This window comes from Aythya marila (genome assembly GCF_965140915.1).
Source record: "Aythya marila genome assembly, chromosome: 1".
Lineage (NCBI taxonomy): Eukaryota > Metazoa > Chordata > Aves > Anseriformes > Anatidae > Aythya > Aythya marila.
In genome coordinates this window covers 144,156,506-144,182,079 of record NC_139042.1, presented here as the reverse complement: position 1 = coordinate 144,182,079, position 25,574 = coordinate 144,156,506, and the positions used below count along the sequence as shown (strand labels likewise).

The 25,574-nt window shown below is 41.1% G+C and overlaps 2 protein-coding genes across 2 annotated transcripts in view; both read left to right on the top strand.

The window, feature by feature from the left end:
• The window catches only part of CAPRIN2 (caprin family member 2), a gene marked incomplete at its 3' end in the record, with an annotated part of 35,592 nt that extends 32,203 nt beyond the window's left edge, over positions 1–3,389 (top strand). The window contains exons 19-20 of the mRNA XM_082764214.1: positions 1,277–1,343; positions 2,821–3,389. Of these exons, the coding sequence (XP_082620340.1) occupies positions 1,277–1,343; positions 2,821–3,389 (636 nt within the window). The remainder of the gene's footprint in view (positions 1–1,276; positions 1,344–2,820) is intronic.
• Positions 3,390–11,405: 8,016 nt separating this feature from the next.
• Positions 11,406–25,574, top strand: part of IPO8 (importin 8) — a 51,304-nt gene continuing 37,135 nt past the window's right edge. Inside the window, exons 1-6 of the mRNA XM_082781489.1 lie at positions 11,406–11,606; positions 19,328–19,409; positions 21,566–21,722; positions 23,944–24,102; positions 24,554–24,710; positions 25,350–25,439. Of these exons, the coding sequence (XP_082637615.1) occupies positions 11,523–11,606; positions 19,328–19,409; positions 21,566–21,722; positions 23,944–24,102; positions 24,554–24,710; positions 25,350–25,439 (729 nt within the window). The 5' untranslated portion in view covers positions 11,406–11,522. The remainder of the gene's footprint in view (positions 11,607–19,327; positions 19,410–21,565; positions 21,723–23,943; positions 24,103–24,553; positions 24,711–25,349; positions 25,440–25,574) is intronic.

The window sequence follows — 25,574 nt, the reverse complement described above, 5'->3', positions numbered from 1 at the left end:
AAAAGAAAAATTAAGAGTTTGTAGTCCTGGTCTACCAGGACTATCAAACCAGTACTTTCATAACTAATAATGAACAAGCTACTTGACAAAAGGATTGGTATCAGCAATGAAAGTCCTCTAAAATACAAGCACACTTTCATGTGACTTAATTTATTCTAAGATGAGATTTGTAGCATAATGGAACTATTTCTAATGATAATTTTGTGAAGTTGTTGGATAAGTTCTACTTGTAATGTTCTTGTAGATGAGGATATCTGTGAACTACATCTTAACCTTTTGAAGTGCCTATTAGCTTAGACTGCTCCAGTTGACTGTAATTTTTAGTGTACTAGACTTGATCACAAATGTGTGCAGCTCTCCTGACTACTGCTTTCAAGCTTTAACTTGGTTATCTAAACTGCTTTTCTTAAGGATAGCCTTTTGATGTAATATATACATTACACAAGCTTTCAGTGGAGGTGATTCTTTGGGCAACCTGGAACATCTGGTACAGCAACTGCTAATATAATGGTGCAGCCTTAACTTTAGGCCCCAAAGTCTTTGGGTTGTAACACCAGTGGATTTCTAGTGGACTTCTAGAAGCCCTGGTTGGCTGTAGGGTATTTTGAAGCTTAACCATAGACTTCCCAAGCCCTTAGTCTTGTAAACAGTGTGGTGGTTTCCACTTTTCATCAGAGCAGACGATGTTTTTGTACTGTACTGTTTTGAACATGAACTGATCCTTTTGTATGGGTAGAAACTGTGTATAAGTGTAATGACTCTTCCAATGCTTACTAGTATTCCACTGTTTCTTATAAGGGACTAGTAACAAGCAGTGAATACTGCTGTTACAGTCCTACTAATCTTTGGTATAATAACTGGATCATCCTTTGCTTAAAGACAGCTTGTAAGCAATGGAATATGTACTAGACCTTAATGCCTGAAGGGACTGTATTTTTATTATTTCCCTTTACATAGTAAAATCACAGTTCTTACCTGAAAAATACAATGTTCTACTATTACATTGAAGAGCTTACATCCGTATGTGTCAAATGTGAACTAGTATTTCAGAGAAGTCCATTGGTGCAAACAAGATCACATCATAAGCTATTATAAAAGTAATTTTTCCATAAATAAGTAAATAAGGCTGTTAACCTACACCTCAATTCTGAACCCTGTCATTGTCTAGTCTAGAGCTCACATAAAATGCAAGTAAAATACTTGCACTTTTATTGGTAGCCCTCTCTGTTTTCAGACTTACTCATAGCCATTTTACTAATACTTCTGTATTTTTTAGGATGTTAACTACCAGCAGTGCTATAAACGAGGTGGGATAACTAGTGGTCCTCGAGCAAATTCAAGAGGTAAGGCTAACATCAAGTTCCCAGTGGGGTGTGAGTGTATGTGTTGCTAAAGTGGAGTGTTACCGTGAAGAGTGAGAAAGTGTACTATCACTGTCATGGAAGAGCAAGCTTGGTATAAATTCACCGAGCTAGATGGAAGCTTAAGTACTGCTCTTGAATAGTCAGCATTGCATAGCAGCAGAGTTGACTTCACCACTTTCAATTTGGTGCTTTCTATGCCAAATGTCAAAATTCTCTGATATAATGGTACCCTACTGAACTTTCTTCATAAGTTGACTTGGAAATACAGGCAAAATGGTACCACTGTTCTATTTGGCATCTTCCTTTGGTTGTAGGAGTCTTTCTCAAATCAAGAAACTTTCATGATTCTGAGTAAGTTACCAGGTCCCAGGTACAATGTGGAGGAAAAAAAAAAAAAAACAAAACTAACTTAATATGGAGAAGTTTTTTTGGGTGGAATACAGCTTGAATTTATATTCTACCACTGAAGTATGGTGTAAAGAGATCCATGCTTGCATTTAAACAGGTAGTGCATAGTATGCATTTTGAGAAAACTGTAAACTAGATTTAATTTTACTGTTTGTGCTGGGAGAAGTTGGACTTGGTACTGTAAGTGAAAAGTGAGAACAGTGACTGTAACAGTGACTGTTTTCGAAGAACAAAGGGAAATCTTGCGTATCGTAACAACTGTTTAGGATAAAGTGGCTCTTCTATGAGGGGAGAACTAAGTGTGTGTTGAGTTAACAGTTGACATATGTACCTGTTAGTGTTAAGGTATCACTAACAACTTTTACTTGGCCTTATCAGATATCTTAAGGTGTTCATTTCCTGTAGAAGCAGCAAAGGCTTAGCTTGATGGTAACTGCTTTAAATTTCTCAGATCAATATTTTTCATTCTAGACTGAAACTAGGTCCTAACTTGGATATCTGAACAAATGTCTCTACTCTGGGGAGCAGGATACAGAAATCTTAAAAGCAAATGTAGTCTTTCAGACTTGTAATATCTTAGCATCACAAGTTGATATGACCTATTAAGAATACAACTCAAAAAGTACTGAGGTGACTTGAGGTGTAAGTTAAGGTCTTGAAGGTGACTAAATGACTGTTGGGCTCTTGCTAATCCTGCTGGGTTCTTCCAAAACTTGCTTTTTATCAGCTCAGAAGCTAGTATATGTATATACTAGCTAGTATATAGGTAATGTGTGGCAAATACTACAGGTAATTATTGCAAACTACTGCTCTCTCCTACTTAACGTATGAACAGTCATTGTTCATGTTGACCTATGGTCCATCCTGCTGAGCACAAGTGTGATCAATGTGAAACAACTTCCAAGTTATGTTCTTGTTGGTGTTCTTTGTCAATCTGCTAAAAGGCAAGTGTTGCAAAACCCTTACACTTGCTGCTGAGAAATAGGCCTGCAGGTTTTAGGGTACTCTGTTATAATACTTATTTATTTTTGCTAATGATCTTTAACAGCAGGGTGGAGTGATTCTTCTCAGGTGAGCAGTCCAGAACGAGACAACGAAACCTTTAACAGTGGAGACTCTGGGCAGGGAGACTCCCGCAGCATCACCCCTGTCGATATGCCAGTGACAAGCCAAGCTGCCACCATACTACCAGTGCACGTCTACCCCCTCCCGCAGCAGATGAGAGTTGCCTTCTCTGCAGCCAGAACATCCAACTTGGCCCCTGGAACTCTAGACCAGCCAATTGTGTTTGACCTGCTGCTGAACAACCTTGGAGAAACTTTTGACATCCAGCTTGGTAGATTTAATTGTCCAGTGAATGGCACTTACGTCTTCATCTTCCACATGCTGAAGCTGGCTGTAAATGTTCCCCTATACGTGAATCTCATGAAGAATGAAGAGGTCCTAGTGTCAGCATATGCAAATGATGGGGCTCCTGATCATGAGACTGCTAGTAATCATGCAGTCCTGCAGCTGTTCCAGGGGGATCAGATCTGGTTACGTCTGCATCGGGGAGCCATCTATGGAAGTAGCTGGAAATACTCTACCTTTTCGGGATACCTCCTTTATCAGGACTAAAATCCAGTGCAATGTTTACAAAAGCTGCTCCAAACACCTTGGTGGAGGGGGGGGTGGGACTAGCTTTGCACTTACTATTGACTTTATAGAAGATATGTGGTTCCATTATTGGGGGAATGATGGTCATGTTGTGCAAGGTGAAATCGTGGATTTGGGGTACTGAATCAGCACTAATTTGGCACTTTATCAGTTGTGATGTAGCCTTGCTAGTAAAGCTGTGAATGTATATTGTTTGCACTTACCCTAAACTGTATTAATGTCCAGCTTACTACACTATTGATTGCCTCAAGTATGGGCTATTCACAATGCCTTGTTGTGCCTCAATAAAACAAGTTAATATGCATTTTAGTATTAATCTTGCTAATGGTCTTTATTTTAAAAATGTTCAACTATCAAACTAATTCCTAATTACTTGCATGTTCTTGTACTATATAGTCTTCAAGTATACTATACAGGTCTTCAGGCTTCAGTTATACTACCTAGGTCTTTCAGTTTTCATAATTCAAGGTAAACTAGAATTTAAATGGGATTACCTGTTTGATTCTTGTTTGCAGTTTAAGTGTTTCCCTGTTGAAAATTAATTCCAGATTTGATTACATATTTAGTTACATACCTGCTTTCTTGTCTGAAAGATCAAGAAATCAGAAATGAAACACTGCATGCTTTATTGGACTGCTTTAAAGTCATATTCTGTAAACAGCTTGATTTGTCACTACAATTTTCATTACTGAAATAGGTGGCTGAAATTCTTAAACCTCAAAACGCTTGCTGATGAGCTTGCTCATTCAGATGTAATATCTTAGAGCTAAAACTGATTCTTATGAAGCCCAACTGTGGAGCTTCTCTCTCACAGGAGAATTTAACTTATGTTTCAAGCTGATTCTTTCCTTTCAGACAACTGCTGAGGAAGTTGGTATTTGTAGTTGAAGCCTGCTCTCTGCATCTTAAATTTATCTTACATCAAACCTGAATATAAATGCTAGGAATCATTTATGAAACCCTTCTTGGAGCTGAAGGGGGGCATATGACCAGTCTTATAGTCTAAAAACTGAAGTACTATGAAAAATGCTCTCATCTAACTCTCATCTAAACTGCATATCAAATATAAAGCATTTCTCATGCTTCAAGTGGAACTTGGAACCTGTAAGAAAACTGCAGATCACTGCCTCTTTATACTTCTGAAAGCTTCAATAGCTTCAGTTAAAGCAGTAGGAAGTATTTTATCAAGGTTCACTAGTAAGGGAGCTAGTGGAAAGGACTCCTACATGTAAGGGTGAACTAGAAGTACTTGGCAGTTCATCTAACTGCTTTATATTCTGTCAGTTACTTTTACATACTCCAACTTCTAAATACTCCAGACCCTGGTATAACACTGATTCTCAGTGACTGATTTCAAAACTTCCAACTTTAAACCATTCTTCCCTACTACCACAATGCCAAAACAAGTTGTTTGACATGACTTCATGAAATTACTGGCAGGAGGATCTTGATTTTATTCCAAGTTTGTTTTTTTTTTCCATATAGAATTATTTAGGGGATGATTTTACTGATTCTACTCAGTCTTGTTTTCTTTTTCCATGGCAGGTTCTGGGAGGTTTGAGATAAAGCTGTAAGGAACCCAGCTTTTTTGAAAACTGATGTAAGAAATGTAAAGACTTAACTGTTGAATAATAAGTTTATTTTGATTTTACAGAACATTCTTAGTGGACTTTCTCAGTGGAGGATCAGTGGCAAGAGTACAGAAGATATTTAGTGCTTATTCCCTTCCAAGTTTGGCAATTCTCCTTCTTTCTTACTGAGAATGCGTGGTAGATAAAGCTGAAGTGCTAGGATAAATTTCAGCTTGCAATAGCTATGCATCTGCAGTCAGACTTCATCGCTTGTTTAACAGAGTTGCAGCTCTGAATTTTTAGATAGCTTATGCACTGTCCCAGTCCTCTTCCCATGTTGTTTTAGGGACTAATGGAAAAAAAGAGCCCGATTGTGCTTATAGCAGGATATCCCTTGCACTACAGCTGCACTAGTGCCTTAGCACTAGCTCTTCATTTGGCATGTAGTTTATCATAGTTGGCTTTACGCGCTTATACTATGGATTTCTTACCTTTAAGAATAAGCTATCAGTGCTTATAAGCTTTGCTAATAACCTTTACCAACCTCAGACATGGTTACTGTGACTACATGGAACATGTACTGCTTTCTAATGCTCTGGTTTAATCAGTCTTGACAACTGCTTTTTTTGGCCCATGTTGTGATCATTTGTTCAACTCTAACCTTATTTCTTACCAATAGACCTAGCAAAGCTTTTGTCTATCTCTAGCTTGCATGTTTAAGATCTGAAGTAAACATCTCAACTTCAGAGCAGGTTATCCACTTGTGTATATATGACATTTTACAATTCCTAACTAAAGGAGTACACAGTCACAGCAAAAAGTGTGAAGATATGAAACATGGAGTATAATCATTATACCATTCCTGGTTGTAAATGGGACCATAAGTCACAATGGGTGGCTTTACAAGACTTCATAACTTTGTAAGCTGTATCAGCTTGAATCACAATCTCCACAATGCCAGTTACTTTATAATGTCTTTATCAGTCCTAAAAAAACATCACAAAAAACACTACTTGCACAAAATTATCTTGCCGTACATTAACTTGAAGTTCATCTTACTTTCATCTTATAGGACTCCCGTGCAGTACCTACCTCCCTAAGTGGGTACTGCTTTTCACTGTTTCCAGTCAGCAGTGAACGCAACTTCAGCTAATTTCTGTTCCAGAAGAGCTACAATTGAATGGTACTGTCACAAAGTGGTGTTTAGACAAGCTGTGAAGTACTAAGGCTATACATGTATAAAAAGCTGCAAAAGATCAAACAAAGCAATCTTGTTTTTCAGGCCAATAGCTGTCTCAGCCAAAAATCACTGACAGAAAATTGCTATTCCAGTCTTCAAAATACCTAGTAATGTGACTTCATCTGATTTCACCTAATGTTATATTAACATTGGTAGACTGATACCTCAGTCATCGTTCTTTATGTTTCTAGGTTACGTACCTGTTTTGAAACTTCTCAAAATACTTCAGAGTGTTTCAGTGCATTATTTACCAACTGACACAGTTTTAGTCTGAGTATGTCCAGACTAAAGACCTAGATCCAAAATTCTACTTCTGGATGAAGAGTTTAAGAGGTGAGCTTCGTAACTTGAAAATATTTGAGATAACACAATATGGGTGTGATACAGACTTCATGTAAAAACTATGTATACCAATACATTTTTCCTTTAGTTGTTAAGTTGCATGAATTGTTACAGAAAGTAACGTGCCTTAATTAGACCTCATTATCATCTTTATATAGTTAAAAGGGAGATCATGGTTCTTCAATTTTCCATTCTCGTTTTTCCTATGCAAATCTCATACCACCTAAATTCTATCCAGTTTAGTTATTTTCTGTAGTCTCCTGCAGATTAGCTGTACTATTCAAGATGAGGAATTAACATTAGGCTTTAACTTGGACTGAGTGGATTTCCCTGTTTCCTTTTGGGTATTTCAGTAAAATACTGAAACTACTGTAAAATAGGAGAATTGTTTAATGTTTTCAAAGTACTAACAGACTTGTGACGGTGTGTTTTTTCCAGGTTATGGAAGTGAGAGAAATATGAATGATCTCCCAGAATTTTCATGACTAACTCCTTGCAGCTAAGGAACCCTCTATACTGTATGCTACAGTGGTGGTACAGATAATTTCACTGTTTTTGCTATGCTGGTTCAGTTTACTTACCTTTCACCCCTGACTGCTGTAAATTACCTATAGGTGCTCTGACAGAGCAGTGGGGGAGACTGATTTGGGACGTGACTTCTGATCGAAGCTTTATATCTGGAGGCCTGGCATACATTTATCTGCTGCAGATCATCCTTTATCTAATCTATACACGTATTTTGAGAGAATAAATATTATATGTGTGAGGTATGAAGTCTATTCTAACTGGAGAAATGGTCTTGTACTGTATATAACCAGACCATTAACTCTACTACGTGCTTGTTCACAGGTCTCTGGTCAACTTGGATGTATTGCCTCCTGACTATAAACAGTTCTATTAATGAAAAAGTTCATAAATTTGTATCTGCTGACTGAATATCTCCATGTGTTGTTGTATTTGGAAAAAAAAAAAAATAGGTTGTGAAGTATTAATTTGGCTGGAGAGTACTAGTTCAGACAGTTTTTTGTATGGTTTTAGTCTTATGTGAATAAGGACTGTAGCTGATTTGGAATGAAAGCTTTATGCCAGGTACAGGTCTAATTGCTTTGTCGTTAGTTCACTACAATGAAGTAAATGAACAATGGATTGAGCATTGAACAATGGGTTGCTTTTCGCTTGCAGCACATCAGATGAAGGACTGTTGTCTCCTTTCTCATACTTTTCCGTGAGTATCTCTTATTAACTACAATTTACAACCAGATGTTTTCCTAAAGAATGTGCTCAGCCTGATAAGGTGTCAGTTCTTGTATGCCAGTGGAAAGTCCATTACACATACCATTCACCTAAAATGCTACCTGCATTTCGTAAGAACCAGATGTCAAAGGGTTAATTCTAGGTAACTGATAATATGTGAGGCTTTTCTACCTTTCCATCTCCCAACACTCTTGAACTTCAGTTATCTTTTTAGCTACTCTGTCTGGAACTTACTCTGATTTCCCCTGTGATCAAACTTGTGTTATTTTAAAAATCTTTGGTTTCATCAACTGAGTTTCAAAATACGATTGCTTGATATAAAAATTCTTCATGGAACTGCTGTTGCAGTGCACCTAAAAAAGTTTTGGAGCTTTAAAGATATTTGCTTTCTCTTATCTCTTCACCAGCCTTTTATTCACATCCCCCCCCCCCCCGTATTTGCATACTGGTGCAACATGAATTTCATTTATTCGGTTTTAATTTCTTTGCATATTCCTTGCCTCTTTTGCATTGGGTCTTCTCTCAGCAAGTGTTAAGTAGTTGCCAAGAAAGTCTCAGAATCTGAACTCAGGTTCCTAAATTTTTCAGAGTAGCAAAACTAGAATGTTTTTTAATCATTGTAACCCAGTTCCAGATCCATTATTTTGAAGTAGATGAAACACAAAATATTAACAGTTTCTTTGCGATAGTAAAAAGGCAAATGAGTTCATAGAGTCACAGACTATCTGGTGTTGGATGGGAACCACAAGAATAATTGTGTCCAATTCCTGGCTACAGGACCACCCAAAAAACAGACTGTGTCTGAGAGCGCTGTCCACATGCTTCTTGAACTCTGGAAGCTCGGTGCCGTGACCATTGCACTGGGCAGCCTGTCCCAGTGCCCGACCACCCTCTGGGTGCAGACCCTTTCCCTAACCCCCAGCCTGACCCTCCCCTGTCCCAGCTCCATGCCGTTCCCTCAGGTCCTGTCGCTGTCCCCAGAGAGCAGAGCTCAGCGCCTGCCCCTCTGCTCCCCTTGTGAGGGAGCTGCAGGTGCCATGAGGCCTCCCCTCAGCCTGCTCTGCTCTGGGCTGAGCAAACCAAGGGACCTCAGCTGCTCCTCATATGTCTTGTCCTCTACACCCTTCACCATCTTTGTTGCCCTCCTTTGGACACTCTCCAATAGTTTAATGCCCTTATATTGTGGTGCCCCAGACTGTACTCGAGGTGAGGCCGCACCAGCGCAGAGCAGAGCGGGACAATCCCTTCCCTCAACCAGTGCTGAGCCTGATGCACCCAGGGAACGTTTGGCCCTCCTGGCTGCCAGGGCACACTGCTGGCAGATTCCTTACTGCAGGGCTGCTCTCCAGCCTCTCAGCCCCCAGCGCATACATACAGCCAGCGTTGCCCCTTCCCAAGCGCAGAACCTGGCACTTGCTCATGTTTAAATTTCATGCACTTGGTGACTGCCTGGCCCTCCAGTCTGCCACGATCTCTCTGCAAGGCCTCTCCACACTCAAGGAAAGGAGTCAACAGTTCCTCTCAATTTAGTGTCATCTGTAAACTTACTTAGTATGCATATGAGTCCTGCATCCAGATCATTTATAAAAGCATTAAAGAGAACTGGTCCTAAAATGGAGCCTGGGGGAATCCCACTAGCAACTGGACACCAGCCTGATGTAACCCAATTTACTAGAACCCTTTGATCCCGATCCATCAGTCAATTGTTCACTCATTGTATTATCTACTTGTTAGCTGTATGCTGGACATTTTGTCCAGAAGGATGCTGTGAGAGACAGTACTGAAAGCTCTACTAAAATAATAATAAAAAAGACATCTACTGGCTTCCATTGATCAACTTGATGGGCTACATTATTGTAAAAGGAAATTAAGTTCTTGATTTATATAAGATGGTACTTGCTCTCTGAAGTTCTTAATGTTATCTAAGAACATTTCAACTAATAACATCCTTTTTAGAACAACTGCCACTTGCTTTATGGTTCATGTTTTGCAGAAAGAAGTATCAGGCATACATCAAATTCAGTGCACAGGTAGATGACAGTGTTTGCAACAATAGTATCTGCAACTAAATCACTGCTGACATATTACAAAGGAACCAAGCAGTATTGAACTGGATGTCACTTGATTTAGAGGCTTGGGGCATTGCCTCATTGATGGCTGTGGGCACAAAACCTGTGTCTAAAAGGTGAAATCTTAGGTGTAAAGTCTTTTTTTTTTTTTTTTTTCCTAGTGAATGTTGTGTGGTAAAGTGTTCAGTTTTAAATAGCTTATGAGCAGTAAGCATAAAAAAAATCTGAAAAATATTTTCAGAGAATGTTATAATAACGTTTGAGTATATTTTGTTCATTGGTATGTTTTACATTACCAGCTCCACAAGACTGGAGTCCTTTACACATTTAAGTTCTTGTACCATGGATGAATACACAGAAACAGAATAAATCAGAACTACTTTTAAACTATTCATAACATGCCTATTTTGGAAAAGGAAGTAGAGCTGTAACATTCTAGGTTTTTGTTTTGTTTTATTTTGTTTTTTAATGTGATAAATAATTCAAAATCTTTAAAAGGGGCAGTTTTCATTGTAGTAGTCTTATTTACTATCTTAAACAAAATGCCAAAATGATGAATAATTCCCATAGTTAATAATACATATTTTCACAATCACATTGGTTTTGTTTGATATATTTTATAATTACTGATCACACTTTCCCCTGCTTCGAAGAAGAAATGAGAAGGATGAAAGTACCTACAATTTCTTGTTAGATGCATTACTGGAGAACAGAAAGTTCTTGAGCAACACCGATCAGGTGTTCTACACCACTTCACGTGAAGAGTATCACAAGAGCAGCATCTGATTGTATGAATGCTTCCTTGGTGTAACTCATTCTTACAGGTAGCTTCTTCTTTGATTCTAGGCAGATATATTAAGAAACTTTTTTTTTTTTTTTCTCCTTTGAAATCCTTATAGTATCAGATGTTTCAGCATTTTCCTTGTAACTAGTTCAGAACTTAAGTTATTTAGGGGCAATAAAAGTGATTTGACAACCATAAAATAAACATTGTTAGATATTGGTATCCCTACTTAAACCAGTTCTCCTGTGTGTTCACCACCGTCTAGAATGTTTTTTAGTGTGGGTCAGGCAGTGCTTCCCCAGTTGAGGGATGTACTTCTTTCTTTATCAAGGATCAGTCATGAGAAACGGCATTTCATGCTGTAATTGCAGCGAACAAATGACATGCTGTCAAATTGTGCTCTTAAGGCTGTCTACTATGTGCTGCTGTGCCAGGATCTTGTAGTTGCCCTAGCATCTGGCTCTTTTCAACCACTGCTTTGTTGTGCAGCCCCTGCGGGGACCGTACCGCAACATGGCGGCCCCCTGCGTGCCCTGCTGCGGGCTGCCCCATCTGGCTCCTGTCCGTACAACAACATGGCGGCGCCCTCCCCGCGCGAAGCCAGAAGGCGGCGCGGCGGCCGTAAAGCAGCGCCCGCTTCCCGATGCCCAGCTGTCGCAAACCGGTGAATGGCTGTGAGCGGCGGCGGGGGGCGGGGGACGCCAGCTCGGTCGCGGTCGCGGTCGCGGTGCGGGGGGGGCGGCGGCGGCGGCGGCCCCGCTCCCTCCTCCCGCCCGCGGAGAAAGGGGCCGCGGGGGGGGGGGACGCGAGCGAGCGAGCTTGCGGCGGGCCAACATGGACCCCAACAGGATCATCCAGGCGCTCAAGGGCACCATAGACCCCAAGCTGCGCATCGCGGCCGAGAACGAGCTCAACCAGGTGAGGGAGGGGAGGGGAGGGGAGGGGCGGGCGGCTCGGCCCGGTACCGGGCGGCACGGCCCCGGCCCCGGCCCCGGCCCCGGCCCGCCCCCCGGCCGCCGCTCCGCACGGGGCCGCCCGGCCCCACCGCCAGGGGCAGGGGCTGAGGGGGCTGAGGGGATATTGGGGGGGGGAGGGGGTCAGGGGCGCCCCCTCCTCGGCGGCCGGGGCCAGCCCCGGGGGCTCTTCTCGGCTCCCCGCGTCCCAGACGCTGCCCCCCGGGGGCTGGCCCGGTTTAGGGGGATAGGGGGAGCCCCCCGGAGGCGATGGGAGAGGGTTTGGGTGAGGGGTGCCCCCCGCGAGGTGCCTCAGAAGGACAACGGGGGGCGGCTGGGTCTGGGGTTTGGGCGGCTGAGGTGAGGGTTTGGGCAGCTCCAAGCCCTCCCCGCAGCCCTCGGGCAGCTCGGTTAGCTGGTCAGCGGGTGTTGGGAGCGCTCGTGCCCGCAGCTAGGTAAAATTGTGAAAACTTCTCTGCTACTCGCCTGGTGGAGTTGCTGTAAAAATCCCTCGGCGCTTACTTTTATCCCTACGGGGAAGGATTGACAGGGGAGTTAATGTCTGGCAGCAGCCTGTTGCGTGGGGATCAAAAGCAGGGGAATAAACCTCTGCGTGACTGGCAGAGGGAGGACAAAGGAGCAGCTCTCTGCCTGCCGGGGTCCTGCTCCCAATGCTGCCCCTTTGCCGTCGATATTGCACACCATGAAGCTCATCAAAAGTTAGAAAGTGTTTGGAGGTTTTGATCCATAAAACCTTTCAATTACAAGTGACAAATAACAGTTCTCATGCAACACCCAGGTTTTACTTTCAGGGTTTATCAAGAATGGGTCAAAGTACAGATTTTTTATTTAAAATAGCTGACATTTTTCCTCTCTTCTGTTATGATAAGTCCTGAAATTAAGATGTGCCTGTTGCTGCACAGGCTTCCTGTCACCAAGCGAAGCGTGATGTATGCGACCGATAAAGCGTACCAATGCGGTGCTGGGGTTGATACCACTCTTGGAGGAGTGGAACAAAAGTGCACCTGAGGAATGCTGCTGACTTTGGCATCTTGAAACCTTCCAGTGCTTTTGAAGCAAGAGTTCAAAGCGACGTGTCAGGCTTCCACGTACATAATGACAGTGCCGACACGTAGCTGTGTTCCTGCGTGTATGGGAATCCAGATGCTGGCCGAGCTTTTCTCTTGTTCTAGCAAAGAAACGACCCAACCAGCCAACCAAAAAGCCCCCCTCCAACAAAAAGCACTTGAAGTAGTAACACAATGTTTGTCCAAAGAGAACAGGGGTCACCTTCATTCTGTGCTGTAAGGTGATGCTGCTCCTGATAAACGCTAAAGGGTATTGAAGTAAAACATCTTCTGTGCTGCCCTGTCCACAGCGTGCGTTTGCTTTTGAGCTTGAATCAAGGTAGTGACTGGAGTTTCCCCTGAGTTGAAACCCTTTTGTTACTGTTCCACCAAAATAGTGTCTCAGTGGAGATGTTTCATTGCTTGTACTGAGAGAGAGTCCTTTAGCAGCCATCTCCTAATAGTCCTGGCTCTGTAATTCAGTTATGTGCAGAATGGGGTTAAAATGAATGAAAACTTGAGTACCTGTCAAAAGTCCTGGAATGCCTGAAAATGCTTCTTTCTCTTCTGTATGTTCATGCACCTGTATAAAGACAGAGCTAAATCAATGAAGTTGCTCTCTGCCTTCTGGATTCTAATTGCATTTAGAAATGAAATCAAGGCTACATTTAAAAGTTCCTTTTTTTTTTGTTTTGCCTTTATTATTTTTACTGGAAGGCTGTTTGTGAGCTTTCTTCCTCCAGCAGCTGGAAACAAATGTCGGTTTCCAGCCTAAACTAATTCATGGCCCATTTAAGATCAATTTGTGCCAATGTTGGTTCTTAACTAGAGCAGGTTTCTTGGTACCTACTCTGACATATCTGTCAGAGGCTGATCCCTACCAGCTTGTTTTCCTTTGCCTCAACAAGCTATATTCCCATTGTCTTATCATAAAACTGGATTTTTGAAATCTAATAACAAGAGAGCACAGCTCCTCTCTGTACTTCTCTTTGAAGTAATCTTTCTTGTGTAATCTGGTCATCTGTGTTTGCAGCGTGCCAGAAAGTCTCACGCTCGATGCCATTAATGCCTCATTTTATACATCCTAAAGCTACAATTATCTTAATGTTCAACACTTAACATCTCTCTTATCATGTCATATACCAAGGCCCTTTTATCCCATGGTTATTCCTCACTAACAAGCCTCAAGCTTTTAGGAGAAATTCCTATTATGCCTTAGTGCATGGCTGTGTACTTTGTCCTATTGCTCCATTGCATTTTTGTTGCAGCAGTTGTAAAGATAATTCAGTTCTTTGTAGGATTTTTCTGATCTTTCTTCTCTATTGATGTATGCTACTTCTGAGTCATCAACAAACTTCATTTGTCTCGGTGCCCTGAGCGCAAATCTAAGTGTGAGAATGGTCTCAAATGTGATTCTGGATAAACTGGAGCAGTAATTTCCTGCCAGGTCAGTCATGTCTATCACGTACCTACTGTCACTTCCCTGTTAACCTGTTATTTCTCTTAGTGTACACATCTCTCCAGCTCCCTCTTTTTTTTTTTTTTTTTCCCCATTTTTTTTCCTTCAGCTCTGTCATGGCATAATTGGCCTGCACTTTAGGATCATGCTGTTCAATCTCACTGTATTTATTAGAACAGTCAATTTTCACACCAAAGGAGGATACTCAATTTCTACACACCCTCTTGTTTGTAATGAGATTTTTTTTATATCTGTTTTTGCTCTTGTTCTTTTTAGGTCTGTCTAATGGACTTCAGTGACGTTTTTTAAATGACTAAAGACTGCTTTCATGTGCCAGTTCTTGGTACAGCGGCCTTCTAGTACCTAAAGGGGGCCTGCAGGAAAGCTGAGGAGGGACTCTTGGTCAGGGAGTGTAGTGATAGGACAAGGGGGATTGGCTTTAAACTCAAAGAGGGTACATTTAGATTAGGTATTAGGAAGAAATTCTTCCCTATTGAGGGCGGTGAGGCCCTGGCACAGGCTGCCAGAGAAGCTGTGGCTGCCCCATCCCTGGAGGCGCTCAAGGCCAGGCTGGATGGGGCTTTGGGCAGCCTGTGCTGGTGGGAGGTGTCCCTGCCCATGGCAGGGGGGTTGCAGCTAAAAGGTCTGTAAGGTCCCTTCCAACCCAAACCCTTCTGTGACTCTATGTTGTGGGATGTTACTGTCTGATTATATGAGCATGCAGTATCATCTCCGACTGATTCCTGTTCATATAGGATCACCAGGAAAATTCTTATATGGTAATCTTAATTGGCTCAACTTGCTATAATGCATTTCTTTAGCCTGTGACAAAATGGACAACATGAATAAAACTGCAGGCATACAAGTGCATGTTTAAATACTGAGAAAGAGTTGCAGTATTTGGCTTTGACAGGAACTGAGAAGCAGTGCAGGGAGAAGAGAGAGAAGTGTGAGAAGATTGCCCAAAAGCAGAAGAGTAACGTCAGGCTTCCTTTCATTTCTTCCCTATCTTTGGTGAGTTGGCTGTCAAAGTATGCAGGGATCTTAAGGCAGTTGGCATTGAGCACCGTGTTATCGAGGGAGGAATCTCAGGTATTTTTATTGAGGAGCAATTTGATGAGGAAGCTGACTTGCATGAAGGCATGAGCCTTTCTGTGGAAGGTGGCGTGAGGTTGACCCTGGATGAATTTGGCAGCGGGACCAGCGGAGGAAAGCAGCTCGGGTAGGTGTTCTTGTACACGTTTATTTTCACTTCGTGTGCAGAACACTGTGTTTTCCCCTCCCTAAACGAGGGCTTTGCATGTAGGCAAGGAAAGAAGAAAGTGGCTTTTGAAGTTCTAGTTTGTTTTAACAACCTGTGACTGCCAGCATAAAAAAAAAAAAAAAAAAAAGAGAGAGAGGGAGAAAGTACTATTAGCAACAGCAAAAATATGCCCAAGTGTGACAAATACTGATGGAGTTTCTAAGTAACGCATTTTAAGTACAGAGCAGACAAAAAATAAAGCTTAGATAACTGAGCATTCAAATCAAATGTGTGGAGGCCTTAAAATAATCTTTGCAAGCAGTTAATTGCATATGTATTCAAGATACATTTTTTTTCTGTGTGTTCATCTTTGCAAACAAAGATGTAGTGCCTTGATTTCTCAGCTGAAGGGATGAAAAGCAATTATTTTGTGCCGTACTTGCATTCAGAGGTGCTGAGAAGGATGTGCTGTTTGACGTTGGTGGAGAAGGATGGCTTGCTGTGCAGAACCCGAGGGAAGGCTTGTTTTTTCCATGTCTGTTGTTTCAGAGCATCCCCGTGTTGTTCTGCAGAGGAAGAAATACCTTCCCATGCCACTCTGCACTCAGCCACTCCGGCTGCTCTCACTGCAGCAGGAAGATTGCTGAAAAATGTGGCTAAGGAGTAATTGCTTGCTGCGGGCTTTAAATGTGACAGCAAGCGAGATACGGGTGATGCTTAGTGTAGTAAGTTCAGTTACATGTAATGCGTGGTAACCTGGGACCCCACGTGAAAGCTAGGTGTGAAGAGTACTTGCTTCAGTAGGGTCCATCTGGGGAAATTTTAATGCATTTTTCCTGCTGATCTCTCCTTGTATTCTGGTTCTGTGAATGTAACAGTGTTCATCTTGCTGTTTTTCAGTGGCTTCTCTGAGGCTCTCTTGGCTGTCTTCTACACCTACCCAACGGGACAAGGAAATAGGCAGGAAAGGATGCTTTCTGTGATGGTTTGAGGCTGAGCTGGGGAAGAAATGCATGTTAGGCTAAAGGAGAAGGGACAAACGGGGCAGGCAGATGTGCAGCTGTAGGTGCAGGTCCCCAGACAGTGGGCACAGGTGGAGTGAGGAGTTGGTCACTGTTGGAAATTTACCCAGCTCTGTCCTAAGCAGTGCTTAGCTGTATGCCTCTTCTGGTTAAGCTGCTAGCTTTGCACGGTTGTGTCCCAGTGGAAATTAATCCCAATGGAAATTAAATGGGGGTGGGTTTGTTTTTTCTTAGTATAGATGCCCTGACCTGTGATTAATGCAAGGGCTGTCAGTATGTTTTACACAGCTTTAAAATAATCGTTGTTCTTTGTATTTGGTGAAAGTTTACTTTTGAAAACCTTCCTTTTACTTTACTCAGTTTGTAAAAGTTCATGTGCTGCTTTCACAAGTGCCTTGCTGAACCCGTCCAGCCCTGTGGACTCCTCATCGCCTCCTTCCATCTGCACAGCACCCGCTGGCAGCGGCTCTGCACAGAGCTCCTGCAGCTTCACCTGCTGCTTCCAGGGGCCGCTGGATGGTTTTCCAGAGCGAGGGAGTGAAAGGATCAATCCCAAGATCACAATTAGCACGACAACGAAACCAATGGGAATGTGCTGGTATAGGAAAAATGTTGCTGCGTGCGGCTTTTTCAAAAGGCCTCTGTTCGCCAAACTGCAAGCAGAGCGTTGTTTCCCTGACCGCTTTGCTGCTGCCCAAGTGAGCAGCGTGGTATTTGAGCCTCACAGACGTAACACAAGCAGGTGCCTTGTTCCTAAAAGGGACACACATAGTCTCTGTTCGTCTCTAACATCTCCATGTCTCTGATGGTGAAAATGAAGCTGTGTAAAAATGTGAATTGTGGGGTGCCGTGAGGAAACCAGAGCGCTTTTAATAGTGGTGATATAAAGGTAACGGTATAGAGCAGGAGGATTTGGTGGGGACTGGACGCTGTGCTCTCTGGGGGGTGTCAGTATTTTGGGTGGCAGGAAGCCCCCAGCGGTGTGCGGGCGGGAGCGGGGCCTCCTCAGAGACCCAACGCGCCTCGTGGCACGCCTGGCGCTGCAGGCCGCTCGCCGCGCTGGCCAAATGCCCCTATTTGTGGATATCCTGGCAGCCTTTCAAGGCTAGCGCTGGTGTGCCAGCACAAGTGGTACCAATAAAGCTTCCCGGAGTCGCTGCGACTTCAGTGTAAATTCAGCACAAGCTGTTTGCGCAGGGAAAGAGAAATAATTTGTGCTGCTATTGCCGCGTCCATCCCAAACGTGATACCGGCGGGACGACTGCCAGAAAATGCAGCAACGACGACAAAACAACCCCCCAGAAGGCTGCATTCCTAGCCAGTGTATTTTTAGTGGTACAAGCTGCACGTAGGCTCCCTCTGAGGACCACATATTGGCACTATTTAGAGGAAAAAAGCCTCTCAGGGCTCGCACACGTTCTTGGTTTTCGGTGCCTGTGTGAGGCCTTGTGCCCTCCTCACATCCCTGCAGCCTCCCTTGGCCCCACGCCCCGGAGCTGCGAGGGGCTGTCTGCAGGCAGCTGGAGGCCAGCCTTTGGCCTCCGGTGCACTTGATACGAAAGGTGATTTTGGGAATCTGGTGTGCTTCAACCAGTTGGCTTAAAAAGTTGGTGTTTCAGCGTGCCTGTAGATAAATGCAGCTCCAGTGCTGCCTGCTAACAGCTTTTGCTTTACTTTGAGCATTGCTTGTGGGTAATTAAAGTCTTCAGAGAAGGCAACTACGGGAGAGTATGCTTCTGACTTGCCATAACTGCTTTTATCTGAGAGCTCAGATTGCTCTGTAAACATCCAGTGAGGCTCTGAACACAGAGTGGGTTAGAATTACGCTACAATTACAATGAGTTAAACGAGGGCCACAAAGTTAAGTGATTTGGCAAAACTGTTGATTGTGCTGCTGCTGTCACACTTCAGCATCATGAAAGCACTGTAGTTTTACCTCATTATGGAAATGTTAGATCAAGCAACTGGGTGCTTGCACTGCAGAACATACCACTTACTTCACAGCTTTCAAATGAGGCAAAGTTTCTGGGAGGACGTAGTATACTTGCACTGAAAGCACTGCTCTGGAAATAACCACAGGACTGCCAGACATAATCTGGTGGGAAAGAGATACTATAAAAGGTAAAATAAGAAATTGTCTGTCATCTAGCCCCCAAGAAACATCTCTCTTTGAACATCAAACGTGGATCTGAGTGACGAAAGATCTGACCCACGAGTAACTACTGATGTTGCCAAGGCTTAGCGGTAACTGCGGCACGCTGAATCAACGATTCTTCACGTTGGAGGACCCCTGTTGAATGACAGCAGTATAATGCTATCAGATTTTCCCATCTTTTAAATCTGACGTGCTTTGCTCAGAAGTTCAGTGAGCATTGTTTTCTCTTTGAAATTTTTTTCAGCTGCGTGGCTGATGTAGTGTTTGAAAAGTTCCCAGGAAAGCTGTGGGTTTTGGAATGTTATCTGTCTACACTTGATTTTAATTAAAAATGGTTGTTCCACCGTTTATCCCCAGTTGGTATTTTTCTGTTATGATGCACTATGCATCTAGTCTGTTAAAATATACATGGCTTGTTTGACTTACGAGGCTAAGTTAAATAATTCACTAGATGTATAGTGATTCTCAGAATGATTTAAATATTCATTATCACTAATCTCTGTTAGAGAGCCTTGTCACATTACTTATTCCTCCCATGTGCCATTATTTGCTCAGCTTTTTAAAGTAATTCTGTAGAACACCGCTGATTTGGGTAAATCCATGTGCTAAAACCTTTCGTACTTCATGAGGAGAGTCAAAGATTTCTACAAAAACCTTGGCTTTGATTCTTATTCAGCTTTTGGTAATACATTCTTCTTTAAACATAGTGACTTGCTAACTGTGTTTTATATGTATTTCAGTCCTATAAGATCATCAATTTTGCTCCAAGTCTGCTGCAAATCATAGTATCAGATCAAGTTGAATTTCCGGTGCGTCAAGCAGGTGAGATAAAATCCTTGTTTCGTTTTCTTTCAATAGAAAGTCAGTCTGTTATTTCAACAGAGTATTGAGCTGCTGGAAAGTAAGAAAGTTCATGTTTGTTCTCAACATGGAGATGGAAAGGTTCAGTAGGGAAACCTTTCAGTCTTTGCCACCTTTTTCCTATGTGAAGATCAGATAAAAGCATGGGTATAGAGTTGAGTCCTACTTTGGCTTCCCTGTGTTTATAGTGATCCCTACTGGAATGCTGGAATATTCTCTTTCAGTATCAATGACTTTTGCTCAAAACTGAGTACCCGGGGAGCCTTAGATATTCTTTCTTCTGGTGGTGAAGAGAGATTGAAGCCAAGACATGAAGGTATTCAAACAAAAAAGAGTAGTAGTGTTTCTCTATTTGAATCCCTTTTCCTTGAAAAGTCAAAGTTTCTGAAAATGAAAACAGTTTGTAGGTCAAAGGTAGCCACATATGCTTATTTGGTATCTATGGTGTCCACTCACAAAAATAAATGTGAAGGAAGGTCATGTTACTGGTAAGTTAAAAATCTGTAGTCTGAGCCTGTCTACAGGGATTGCTTAACTGTATATGTAATTTTGGGTGCGGTGATGCAGTTAACAGGGTATACATTTGTGTAAGATCCGTTTCTAAATTCTCATAATCTATTTTAACTACTCCTATACGATGTTTTCTTTTTTCTTTTTTTTTTTTTTATTCATAAATTATTCAGCTTTTTCAATAAATTGATGAATACTGTTTCATTCACTGCTCTGTTTCTATCCTATGGAACAGCATTTCCCATTTAAGCACGGTGGTGTTTTGTTTTTTTGTACAGATCCTGTTAATCCCCTGAGTGTGTTGAGGCATGCTGACATATGCTGTTTGTCATGCTGGCGTGTATATTTTCAAAGATAATCCAACTTTGAATGGCATTGTTAAACCATTCTATGGTGAAGTTTGATGCTTAATCTAGGCACCATAAGGTCATTTTCATAAATTAATCTCTCATTTTATTATCATTCAGGGAAAAAAAACAAAAACCAAAACAACAAAAAACACAAGTATGGAGAGGTTTTTTTTTGTTGTTGTTGTTTTCTATTCTATATCTCCATTCTGGAACAACATTTGAATTTAGTTTTTAAATCAACTGATTTCCCTGAAATCTTGTAAAAAGCCAAGAATTTGTACACTCTTAAGATCTATGGACAAAGTAAATTGTCTTTAGTCTTTCTGGACCTGCTTTATATTTGAACATCCTGGGGTTTAACAGTCAAATAATTGTTTTTCCTCTTGTTCCTATAAAATACTTTACAAACTGCATGCTTTCCTACTTCGTAACTTGTTATGACAAAAAAATTGTACCCAAGAATATCTTATTTATACTTTAAAACCCTAGTCAGTAATCAACCTAAATAATAAAGGGATAAGAGTCTATTAAGAACATTACTTTAATGTCTTACACCACATTTCCTGTGTTTTCTGAAGAATGCCTACAGGCATTTCAATACTGAGGCATAAATGCTGCTTATTTCCAGTGGAAGATTAACTTTTATTTTTCATGTTTTTCCATGTGAGACAGAAGGGAACAATTCTAAGGGATTATTGGAAATCCTAGTAGTGAGATAAAGCTTAGGGAATTCACAACACACATTTCTGTCTGAATAGAAGGTAGGCCATATGCCAGTTTCATACTGGGCATTTCCCCAAGCAGAGGATTCTCTCTGCATGCACAATGATTTGTTTACACGAGCCTTCCAAAACTTCCCTTACTGAGCCTGAATTGTTATTTTAGAGATGAGTAAAAATGAAGATAAGATGATGTTTGCTTGTTTAGAGTGATAGCGTATTATGCCCATACGCAAGACTGTTGTAGTAAAGAACGTACTCCAACAGGAGTTGCCTGAAATACTATCCTGCTCAGCTTAGGACCAGACACTTGAGCCTAGTCTTGTCTGTTATGATAAAATATATGTATATATAAACATGGTTTTCTGTTTCACCTGTGCTTAGTGCTTAAAATTGTTACAAACCCATGCAGGGGGTTTTCAGTTGTCCTTTCTGCTCTTTGTTGTACTTTCAACTGTACTACATATTGAGCACAGAGTAACGTGGGGATACTTCAGAATTAAATTTAAATTATTCTTTTCACATGGCTTATTTGTAGCTGCCATTTACCTGAAGAACATGGTGACACAGTACTGGCCAGACCGCGAACCACCTCCTGGAGAAGCAGTATTTCCATTCAACATTCATGAAAATGATCGTCAGCAAATTCGTGATAACATTGTGGAAGGAATAATTCGCTCTCCTGACTTAGTGAGGTATTTTTCTGCTATGTAGAGATATATCAGTAACTCAGGTTTTCAGATCTACCAGTCCAGATGTGTGAGAATCTCAATTTCTTGGGAAATGAAGTGAGTACTTCTTTTGAAAATGTGATAATAATCAGTTTTACCATATGTGTGTGCACTTGTTTCTCAGAAATGTATTTACCTGGCTAAGAGCACTCTGATGTGATTTATTCTCTTACAGTGTAGTTTAAAGCATCTTCTAAAACTTGCTGTAGTGACAGCCTGTCTATATGGCTGATTCAGGGCAGATATTACAGAGGGCTGTCTGTAATACTGAATTATCTCTTGAGGGAAATACTGCTCAAAATCCATTTTTCCTAATACCTCTTTTCTCAGTTACTTTTTCAATTTTTGTGCGTCATTCCAGCATTTAAATGTGATTTGTTATTCTTGGTTGTAAGATGTTAAAAGAATGAAAAAAAAAAGTTCTATTTTTCCTGGAAGAATAAGTAAGTTTCTCAGATTTATTAGAGTCTGTGATGATTCATGGCTTTAATTAAAATTAATCTGGTAAGAGTAGGTTAGGCTGTAGCGTATAGAGATGTGCATCTTTGAAAAACAGATGAAATTCTTCCTCTCCTCCTTCTTTCAACTGGCTAGGTACCCAAGGATGTCTTTTTGGCCAGTCATCCTACCAAGAAGAGGAGTGATTGACTATAGATTGAAATTATGGTTAGGGAAAACATTTGATTAAAACAAACAAACAAAGACTGGAATACATTAGGTTGCTCTAGCATTGCTCTCAGTGGGTACCTTGATGAACTGATTAGACAAACACTTGACAGGTATCCTAGTATCTTGTATCCTGCACCAATACAAGAGAATGAACTAAAGCACTGTTTCCAGTTCAGATTTTCTAAGTCTCTGACTTAGGTGATTAGAATCCCCCCTCAGAGAGCTCCTCTCTAGAGTTGTGCCACAGCATAAGGAAGCTTATGTTGTTTCTGTGATAGTGTAGTAAGGGCATGTAGTTTCCCACCTCATCGTGTTGTAATTAGCAAGGCTAGGTTTATACAAAAGAGCACAAAATAATGGAGCTTTGAGGAGGTTTTTTTTTGTTGTTGTTGTTTTTTTGAAACTAGTTCAGGCATCTTTTCATAACATGATATTCAAAATATCTTGTCATTACAATGGCCACGTACATCTAAAAGGACTGTTGAAACTCCTCAGAAAAACACCTCAAATAACACAGAGGGTTTCTAAATACTGACTAAGAACTTGTAAATTTGTCAAAGGTTAAAAATGTCAAAGAAAACTGGAACTAGTCTGATGCTATGATACTGGTGTTTTTCACTGTTTGCTTGTGAGAGTAAGGGAGGAGAAGGAACCAAATCAGCAGCAAGGACAAGCTCCAAGGGCTTGAGGGGGAAGGTAAGTTTGTACAAAGGTCAAAACATCAAAGGGTTGAGAGCCCCTTATTGAACTACTTGGTGATGGTGGCTCCTTATGTATTGGACTGCAAGGAGCACCAAATATAAAAGAAACAATATTTACTGCAGGCTTTTTCTTTCGTTCCTTAGCAGAGCTAAGAGCAATTACAGTTTCTAGTTTAGTGCTGCTCAACCTTTTTAGTCACACCTCGCATCAGTCAGCTAACAATCCTGTCTTGCCACACCATTGTGAGTGGCTTCAAAGGCTGTGTGGAGGGAGAGGAATGATACAACGTTTTACTTCATTTGCTCTGCAATATGCTTCAGAGGTTGTGAAGTGCTGCTTGGGAAGATACCAGGAAAATTATTATTTGATGAGGTCCCTCTGGCTTGTATCAGAACACAAACTAGTTTTGTTTAATAAAAATGTACAAATTTCTTCTTTTGTGGTTGCTTTCAACCTTGTAAGTATTTAGAAGTATAACCACTTGTTTTCAAAACACAAAGCTAGCTGGTTTCATGACCAGTTAATTGCTTTCAAATATTGTCTGATGGCTGTGGAGAGTGAGGAGGAGCAGAGAAAAGTAGTTAAAATATTCTGAAATTAGCTTTTTCCTTAAATACTATGAGTTTTTTTTTCTTGCTTTTCTTCTATCATCTTCCAGAACTATTTCAGCGTTACCAAAATATATATGAAAGTTATGACGCAATATGCATATTGTAGCCATTAAACCAAAATTTGGGATCTGTCCTGTAATATTAAGGACTGTGCCATGACCTTATTTACTTTCTAAGGTGTTTCTTTTTCTCTCCTGCTATAGAGCCCAGCTGACAATGTGCCTCCGCACTATCATTAAACATGACTTTCCTGGCCACTGGACAGCTGTAGTGGACAAGATAGGCTACTACTTGCAGTCTCAGAACAGTGGGAGTTGGCTCGGGAGCCTCCTGTGCCTCTATCAGCTGGTGAAGACTTACGAGTAAGTTGAAATCCAGAAGTAAACAAGGTCTCAGTACTTTTGTTCTCAGTTGATTACTGAGAATGACCTTCTTAAGAGCACTGGCAGTTCTACAAGGAATTCAGCTAGAGGATGAGAATTAATAATTGTCGTATGCTTCCTTTGCTGTAAATAATTGAAAACTATTCATCATCTTTATATCATCAGTGAATCGAAAGCAGAGATTTCAGCAATAATTTGTATTTGTGAGGCTTTGTACTTTTGATCTGATTTAACCCATCTGTGGAAAAACTTAGATGCTTATAGCTTCTTTTGTTTGAAGATTCCCCAAATGCTGGAAATATGAATATAAATTATTTTATACTTTGATGTCATAGTACAGTACCCTCTGTCACAGTACTTAAATTGCTGGTGAGGAGAAGGCATTAGGTCTTGTGTAGATCCTTGACCCACATTTTTGTTTCCTTTGCAGATACAAAAAAGCAGAGGAGCGAGATCCCCTCATAGCAGCAATGCAAATATTTTTGCCCCGGATTCAGCAGCAAATGATCCAGCTTCTGCCTGATAACTCCCATTACTCTGTACTTCTTCAGAAACAAATCTTAAAAATCTTCTATGCTCTCGTTCAGGTTGGCATCTGTGTACAGGACACTACAATTTTTCCATTGCTGGGCAAAGCAATCCCCTTCGGTGCACTCATGGGTGTCATTGAGTAAAAATACCAATTAGTATGTGAAATGTCATGTTCAATAAATAGCTCTTATAAAAATGTGATTTTTATAATCACATTAGGTAGATTTGTCTACTTAAAAACTAGTCATGTGATCCCCAGGATTACATATTTTTATGAACCTAGGTACTTCTGTGCATCCTGTATGTAAGCTTGTTGGAGAAATATTTCTATGTAAAGTTGTGCATAATCTGATATGAACTATTTGAGTATCTCAATTGTGCTGTTTAGCTTCTGTTGTGGTCTGTAAAACTCAGTTGGACTATTTTGAAGAACAGGAGGAAACAAAAAGAATTAGCAAGTTCTCAAGCCAAGGAACTTTCCTCAAATAGTGTCCAATCAGAAGTTTCTCTGTCAATGATACCAAGAAGGTTTTAGTAGTAATGATACCTAACCTAATTTAAATTTTACTTAGAACCTCATCTTCCTGGGAGTATAACAACTGTAGAAATGTCTTCTGCCTTCTTCAAGAAAAAAGACAAACAAACAGTATCTAATGACCATGTTGTTGTTGTTTTTTTCTTTTTCCTTATTTTAGTACGCATTGCCACTCCAGTTGGTGAATAACCAGACTATGACCCAGTGGATGGAGGTCTTCCGTACCATCATTGATAGAAACGTGCCTCCTGTAAGGTTTAGTAGTGTAAAGACCTCTGGTATTTGTGTGTTGGCATTTGAGGAACAGTCAGCATAAAGATTTTCTCAGTGGTCTTTTTTCTTTTTTTTTAATATGTCATCTCATCTATTTGAGATTCTTATCCTT